At 45.7% G+C, this 7,810-nt stretch overlaps 1 protein-coding gene across 2 annotated transcripts; it reads right to left on the bottom strand.

Annotated features, from left to right (window-relative positions):
- Positions 1-36: 36 nt before the first annotated feature.
- On the bottom strand, positions 37-7,662 carry HSDL1 (hydroxysteroid dehydrogenase like 1). Of its 2 annotated transcripts, none has more exons than XM_062500236.1 (5): positions 6,603-6,835; positions 5,528-5,973; positions 3,701-3,928; positions 2,785-2,794; positions 37-128 (listed from the first exon to the last, which is right to left on the bottom strand). In XM_062500236.1, the coding sequence occupies exons 1-5, from the start codon at positions 6,829-6,831 to the stop codon at positions 37-39; spliced, it is 1,005 nt and encodes a 334-aa protein (XP_062356220.1). In that variant the 5' UTR covers positions 6,832-6,835. The 2 variants fall into 2 exon arrangements, with proteins under 2 accessions (XP_062356220.1, XP_062356221.1); XM_062500237.1 differs by lacking the exon at positions 37-128 and adding an exon at positions 7,627-7,662 and having other exon boundaries at positions 2,523-2,794.
- Between the last annotated feature and the right edge of the window lie 148 nt (positions 7,663-7,810).

Here is a 7,810-nt window from a genome sequence, read left to right as displayed (position 1 = left end):
CTCCGCTTCTTCTCCATTTTGCATTAAATGATTCAGTCACTCAGGATGCGGCAGCCGAGTCCTGTACTCCATTTCTGATGGCAAAGTTAACTTCCCAGATGAATTAGCAAAGCTGATTGCAAGCCAACCTGTAATGCAGGGCAAAACAGAAAATAATTAGATGCATTAGTAATAATAATTTGTGCAACTGTATAGTCTGACAATCACCAAAAAAAGACACTTTTTGTGTTTTGTTTGAGAAATAACAGTGAAAAAAGTGCCTCATATTTAATTTACAATTTTTCATCATCACTCAAGTTTTTCCCTTGTTCAGACTGGAGCACATGTGAAACACTTGAGTATTTTATGTGACAAGAGAACAAGCAACAATGACCACCAAACTTGACCACACTTTATGTAAGAGGAGCAAAGAGCTAAAAGTCGCACCTAAGTCCCCTGGCAGGGAAAAAGTGAAAAATAAAATTCTAACATGATAAAAGCATCCATGGACACTTAAAAAAGCGTGTTTTTTTTTTTTTAAATCAGAAACATAGCAAATAGAAACTATGCACAGAACTTCATTTTAAACAAGACTAACCAGGTTCAAACTCTATGCCAAAGCCAGGCAAGGACAAGAGACACCAGAAGAGGCAAAGCTGCAGTAATTGTGCTTCAAAATACACATGAAAAAAAGATTCAAAAACTTTAAAAGTTTTTTGAGCTGGGGTACGTGTTACTAAAAACATGGGCACCCGAGAAAATAAGAGTTGATTACATCGTGTGAAGTTAAAGGAACATGTTGGAAGTATTTTCCACATGGAGGGACAGCCTCTTCCCCTTATGTTCTGAAGTGCATAACACACTAAACAAAAATTGCAATGCTAGTATTCTTCTGAATTCCAAACACCCAACCAGCAACTGAAACATAAAAGGCCATTAAAATATAAGAAAAGAGAAACATTTATGTCTGGTTTGTCACAGCACCTGAAGAAGCAGAACAGAACTGTATCTTGCAGCTCTGACCAGGACTGAAGAGTAGGAGCCTTATTAGGGGATTCACATGATTTAGGGGAATGATGGGCTGACCTCACAGCACAAGTTAATCAAGTCTGAATGCGACAGCTGTTACTTCATTTCTATTTAACTTTATTTAGCATTATCAAGTGTTTCCCTGTAATAGGGACAGAAATTACTTCTATTTTTATTTGACTGACAACACCATAGACTGGGCACTGCTCGTAATTGTAGTTTCCCCTTCATTCCTAAGTCAACATAGTTACAGTGCACTGACTTCTGGCCTTGACTGAGCCTTATCACTTCATCGGTTAATAACCCCTATAACAATAAAATAGAACAACCACACAAATGCGCAGCATAAACACCCTTATGGCTGAGAACAGGTTGTAGGTAAGCACGATAACGAAGTACAATGGACACTAAGAGCAAAGGAGCAGCACGCTCACAGATTTATTCTGTTTAACACCCACACCGCGAGGGGCTGGACGGGACTCACACTCGCCAACTTGCCCCTGCCCTAAAAAAGCTACGCTTGGAGTCACCCCTTGCTTCTGCCGAAGCGAGAGCACCCCATCCCGAGGACTGGGCATGCCGCAAGGATCGCCGGCTGCAGTGCAGCAGCACCGTCCCGTCCGGGGAGCTCTGCCAGCATCACGAGCGAGCCCAGCGATCTCGGGCCCGGTACCGGCCTGGCCGGACTAAAGCCGCAGTGCGCGCGGCCGGGCACCTCCCGGCCCGGACAGGTGGGAGAAAGTGACAGCCGGCGGGGAGCGCCCCACGCCGCGGCGGTGGGCGAGGCAGCCCCGGAGACGAGGGGCAGCGAGCACCGCCCCGCCCGCGCCCCAGACCCTGAGGGAGCCGGGGCGCTCCCGGCCCGTCCCGCCCGCCCCGCGCTCACCGCGCCGCCGCCGGCGCCGCCCGGCCCTCCGCCATCTTGTGCGCTGTTTACCGCCGCGCTCTCGCGAGAGCCGCGCTGCGCATGCGCGGGCGGGGCCGGGCCCCGGGAAGGGGCGCGCGGGGATCCCGCTCCGTACAGGGAACGGCGCCGGCGGGGGCGGGCAGGACACGGAGCTGCACCGCGACCAAACTGCATTTAAGCCCTTGCTCAAAATAAATGTATGTGTTTAAAGCCTCTTGGCGAGCGAGCGGGCGGAAGGCGCTGTGGGCAACACAAGTTTTATCCCGTACGACTGAAGCAAGCGGCTTTGAGGGCCAGCGGAGGACGGCGTCAGGTGTGGACAGACCTGTCAGGGGTCCCTGACCCTGATACCCCGCAGCCGCTCTCCATCTTCTCCACACCGCCATAGCTGTCGTTTTGAATGGCTTGATTTTTCTAGGGTCCCGTTTCAGATGGAGTTGGAGGAGTCTCAAATTCTCTCAACTTTAAAAATAGACATCGTGTAACACTATGTGAGGGACTGTCACTTACTGTTAGAAATAACATTGTACCTGCTCCTGCCCAATTATCTCAATAAGAAAGTGAATAGAGAATAATATAAAAAACCATCAGCAGTCTACCATAAAGGAAAGCAGCAGAGTAGCTATTTAATACAAGGATACAGAGACGATCCAGACTTCTGTTGTCTAGGTTAGCAGCTTGCTTAACAAGGTATGAATAAGTTACAGTAAGTCCTCCGAGGTTCATTAAACATTTTTGCAACACTGAGATCAGAATTGTCTCATGGGACATGGACTCCTATTTTGCTTTGGCTGCCAAACCTTCCTTGCGTAGAATTCTGTTCAAATACAGTGCAAACCATGCCCACATCCATTCAGGCAGGCACTCGCCCAGCGTCAACTGTGGAGAGACACAGGGAGACAAGAAAATAGAAAAAAAATGAAAGGGAGGGACAAATTAACACACATTCCATTAAACAGTTTCTCAAATCACTACTATAGCAAGGCAAAAAGTGCTTGAATATCATCAAGTAAGCCTTAAAATTCAACCCCTTGGAAGCACACATACGTAGCTGTTTCAGATATAGCGCCCACAGCTGAGCAGTTAAGTTCTGCAAATAAATCCTGAATCCTGATTTGATCAAGCTCACAAAAGCAATTCTGTCCACTTCCTTTAACTGCCACACTTGGCCAGAATACATCCTGGCTCTTTTATTCCTTTCAGACTAATCCCCACTTCTTCATTTCCATCTGCTCAACCCAATCCTAGAGGAAGCCACTAGGTAGGATACATGAAATGTGAACAACGTACATGAAACAATCTGCCCCAGAAATGAAAAACCTAACAAATAGAACACCTGCTTCCTGGTAGCTTAGACCAAAAATATGGCTTTTTTCCTGCTACTATTCCATCCTCCCTACTCACTCTTCCCCAAAGTACAATTAGGTTCAATATATTAAGACTGAAAAACGGTATTTCTGTTTAAAGATGGTAAAACACTTGCCCCAGTAAGCAGCACCCCAAGAGAAATGAGATATTCTGCTTTTCAGTAAAAAGTTGCCTGTTTCCCATTTTTGGTGCACATTTCAAGGGAGAATTGGATTCACTCTCTGATCTTAAAAATAAGTATGCCCAAACATCAGTTTCTAAAGCAGAACTAGTGAGAAAAATATGGAACAATGACAAAGTCTACAATACACTATTACACTTTTTCAGAATGAGCAGTTTTCATTCAGACTCCTAAGAAAGTAAACAGCTGATTTACTTCTACCGACAAACATGAAATAGTTTAATGAATTCCATTACCTGTAATGCATGCTTCCAGTAACCAGTGGTCCTTATGGATAACCCAAGAGTAGAAACAGCATGACTTGCATATTCTTCAGCAGTAGGAAGAAGGACAGATTTCTTTGACATAGTACTGCTGAATGCTACCATATTCGTAGAAGTTACAAATGGCATTAGACTCTGAATAAAAATTCCTTTAGAGGCATACTCATAATGTAGTGACCTACTGAAATAGTCCAAGTAGCTCTAGAAAGACAAAAGCAGAAATATATATTTTTTTAAAAAGTTTTTTTTACAATTAAATCTCAGGGCAAAGTTTTATTAAAATTAGAATTTTGCATTCAACTGTTTTCTTCAGAACCCAGGTTAGTTATTTCCTGGGACCCTCTTATGCACAAAGGTAATGTGTATCTGCATTACATCCTTTAGCTCATTTTAGTTTTACAGAACAAGAAAAGCACAAGGCTGATAACTGGGACTGCTGGAATCAGACAGAAAAATGAGCCTGGCTCAGTCTTATCAGGGCAGCAACACTGATGCCTTCCTTGCTGAAGCTACTGCCATGCCACACAGCCAGTTCTCCTTGAGAAAGAGCATCTTAGACTCAGCTTGTGAGAAAACATCTTTCTGCTCCCAACCAGCCTTTCAAAAGGTTTTCACAATAGATTGTTGGAAAAGCATCTTGTACAAATGCTGGTACAAATGCTTTAGGAAAACTATGACAATCACTTCAAGCATTATTCACTGTTACTGTACAAAGGGGCTTAGGATGTTACACAACTTGTTCTCACTTCTGTCTTCTGAGGCCAGGCTTGAAGCTGGATTGCTGATCTAGGATTTGTATTTTTAATTATCTCAGCTAAATGAAGAAACTTTGGTACATTTGTGTTTCTTCTTTTTCATTCAAGCCCTTTAATTGTTGTAATTCAAAGTGCAGTTCTACATACACTTAGCATAATAAAAGGGGCAGATACCCTGCACAGAAACAGTAATCATAGGCCAGTTTCCACACTGAAGGAAGTCTGCAAGGAGTTTTACACCTTGGAGTAGTAAGAGCTGGTTTTGCTCCAGGCGAAAGGAAATAAAAGAGCTATGTCAGGAGCAAGGCTACAACAGAGGGCAGCCACCAACAGCTGGGAGCAATAACTATTTGTGTTTAGACACTGCATCTAGGTGAGATCCTTTCACAATCCCAGCTGCTTTTGTGGATTCAGCAACATGTCATCCAGTGTAAATCCACCATCACCGTGAGCATTCATTCTCCCAGCATCACCCAGCTGCCCAGTTCTATTCATTACTGGCTGGATCTCTTCAGGAAGGACAATTATGGGGGAGTTCTTCTCACTTGTCCCCAGATATGCCACAACACTCCATGGGATTACATGAAGTGCCTTGATAAGGCCACACTCTGTCACAGTGGTGGCTTGAGCATGAGTATAGCCCTTCTTGCTACCAAATACTGGTATGCAAGAGGCTTGAGGTATGTGCACAGTTCAGCTGCAGAAGAGAGAGATTAAATTCTTGACCCTTTCAATGGGACCCACAGAATTGTCTCGCTCCTTTGAGCATCTGAGAAAAGCAACATTTCTCCCAGCATGACTGTTATGCCACACTTCACACAAAATCCAAGAGCACTGACTTTGGTTCAAAGCCCAGCAGTGGTGAGGATGAAGAGTTTACTGCATAATAATACATGTATCACTCACCTCCAACATTTAAACAAATCCCAAGAAAACATTCAAGTATTTTGACATCTTTGCTGAATGAGTTCAAAAAACCCCTCATAACAACCAACCTATAATGTATTTTCCAATGCATGTCTTTTAACAGTACACCCCAACTTACTTTAGAGGCTCCATAGACTGTCAACATTGGTGTTGGCTGACAACAGATTGCTGAAGAAAGGTTCACAATTGCCCCCTTCTTCTTCTTTACCATGCCTGGCAGCACGATATGTGTCATCATGGTAGCAGAAGCAATATTTACATGGATCAAGTCCCATAGCGTATCCTCAGACAGATTAGTAAAATAGTCTGTGTGGGCATAAAATATTCCTACATTATTCACCAAAATCCCAATTTCTCTGTCTTTCAGAGCCTCCTTAATGGCTGGGTAAAGCTCACGCCCCTTGCTGAAATCAGCTACTATGAAATCTGTTTCCACTTTATAGGTTTCAGATATGCTCCTGGATACAGCCTCCAGCTTCTCTTTGTTTCGGCTGACTAAGATGATGTTGACACCATGCTTCGCCAGTTGTTCAGCATAAGCCTTCCCAATACCATCTGTGCTACCTGCAAGAAAAAACATCAGTAGAACACACAAGTGAAAAACAGAGCAGTATCAGCCTTCTACTTCGACAGTTCTTTCAATTATAGCTTTATTCTTTTTTCTGTTTCTATTTCTTATTTCTAAATATATTGAATTCAAAGACACAACAGTAAAGACAACACTGTCAACCATCTTCTGTAATTCCCCTCATAAAAGTTTCGTATTTTCTATGACAACAAGAGAGATCTCAAAGGAGAACCTTAATGAAAGGCAGGGATGTCAGAGGTACATGACTCAAATGTTGCTGAAGAACTAGGGCACATATGAACACCCCATAGCAAAAAAAGGACCTTGTCTACATCTTTGTCTACACTTGCAGGCAATCAAGATGTACCTTGCAAATTTGGGTAACAATTGCTATGATTCTTTCTCAGCAGTCAGCCAACTCACTCAGCTTGCCCATCTCTTGAGGAATTAATTTATAAAGGCAATGAACAACAGCCACTGCTCAGGCAGATTAAGCTGCAACCAGAGATAATAAAGGCCCCAGCCTGAGACACAAAGCTCACCCAGCACCACAAGCCACGCAGTTTCACAGTACTGGCACAGTATGTTGCATAAACACAAGCAAATACACCACTTCATCTCTTACCCGTGACCACAGCCCATTTCCCGTACTTCTTGACGAGATCAATCTCCCCACTCAGCTTCGGAATAACATGCAGCCTGAGCGCGCTGTAAGTGTCCAACGCCAGAGACACACACTTTCTTACTGTGTACCAAGCCCCAACAATAGCCAGGGCTTCTACATAGAAACTGCAGGAGCGACTGATTTCTCTGTACAAGAGGGAGAATCGATCCACTGCAGCCATGGTGATCATAAGCCTGAAAAAAATAAAAAAGACACAGGCAATTACAGTTGCCTCTTCAGCCACGTAAAATTTTCACACTGTATGGATAACTTTTGAGATTCAGCATTTTACAGTCTGAGCACCGTTTAGATGCAGAAAAAACACAAGTCAGTCTGCTAAAATTTGGGTGTCACCTACCATCATCCCCACTGGTTTAGGTACTGTTTAGCCCTTTTCCTAGGGTTGAGCTATTTAATCAGTTATATTGCAACAACAGTGATCAACGATTCGGTAAATGAAACAATTCAAGCAGAAGCTGAACAGGTGAAAATCAATACTGGAAGGTTAAAAACTACCTACATGAGAGGCAAGGATAACCGGCACGGGAGCTGAGATACAAAGAAACAACGGGCTCCTTCAAGGACAAAAAGCTACATGAGAAACAAAGCAGGCTCAGAGGCAGAACATCAGTCCCCAGCGCTGCCAAAAGCACCGCATCTTCCACTGTCCTTGAACCACAGCACCGTGCAGCGCATCAGGCACACCGCGCTCGCTGTGCCTCACACGGCTTCTACCAATAAATACATTTTTTTGAAACAAGCACAAATCCGTCCCCTCCTCGGCAGGACCCGATGTGCCGCCCGGCACCGCCACACCCCGCCCGCCCCTCGCCCAGGGCGGGACAGCGAGCTCCGGGCGAGCCCTCTCCGCGCTGGCCCAGCGAGCCGCCCCGGCCCTGAAACACCCGGCCCGGCACCCTCTCTGTCCCGGGCTGCCCCGGACAGATCCCACCCCCGCCGCGGCCCTGACCCGCCGGCGCCTCACCCGCGAGGCCGGGCCGGGCCCTCCGCCCGCCGCGCCGCCCGCACCGCGCGGGGCCGCCGGGAGCGGCCGCGGGGCCTTGTGGGGCTGCGCGCGGTGTCGCCATGGCCACGGCTGAGGCGGCGGCCGGGGCTCGGGCTGCGCTCCGGGCCTCGCCTGCCGCCGACTAAAGCCTGTGGGCATTTTG

Source organism: Cinclus cinclus, chromosome 11, assembly GCF_963662255.1.
Source record: "Cinclus cinclus chromosome 11, bCinCin1.1, whole genome shotgun sequence".
Taxonomy (NCBI): domain Eukaryota; kingdom Metazoa; phylum Chordata; class Aves; order Passeriformes; family Cinclidae; genus Cinclus; species Cinclus cinclus.
Note: the sequence above shows the minus strand (reverse complement) of the source record. Positions and strands in the feature narration are given on the sequence as shown.

Excerpts from the sequence above, each read along its gene's own strand:
- HSDL1 (XM_062500237.1), bottom strand. The coding sequence starts at position 6,831 with ATGATCACCATGGCTGCAGTGGATCGATTCTCCCTCTTGTACAGAGAA. Across the intron at positions 5,974-6,602 it reads GAAATGGGCTGTGGTCACGG|GTAGCACAGATGGTATTGGG; the intron begins GTAAGAGATGAA and ends TTTTTCTTGCAG. Across the intron at positions 3,929-5,527 it reads CAGTCTATGGAGCCTCTAAA|AGCTACTTGGACTATTTCAG; the intron begins GTAAGTTGGGGT and ends TTGTCTTTCTAG.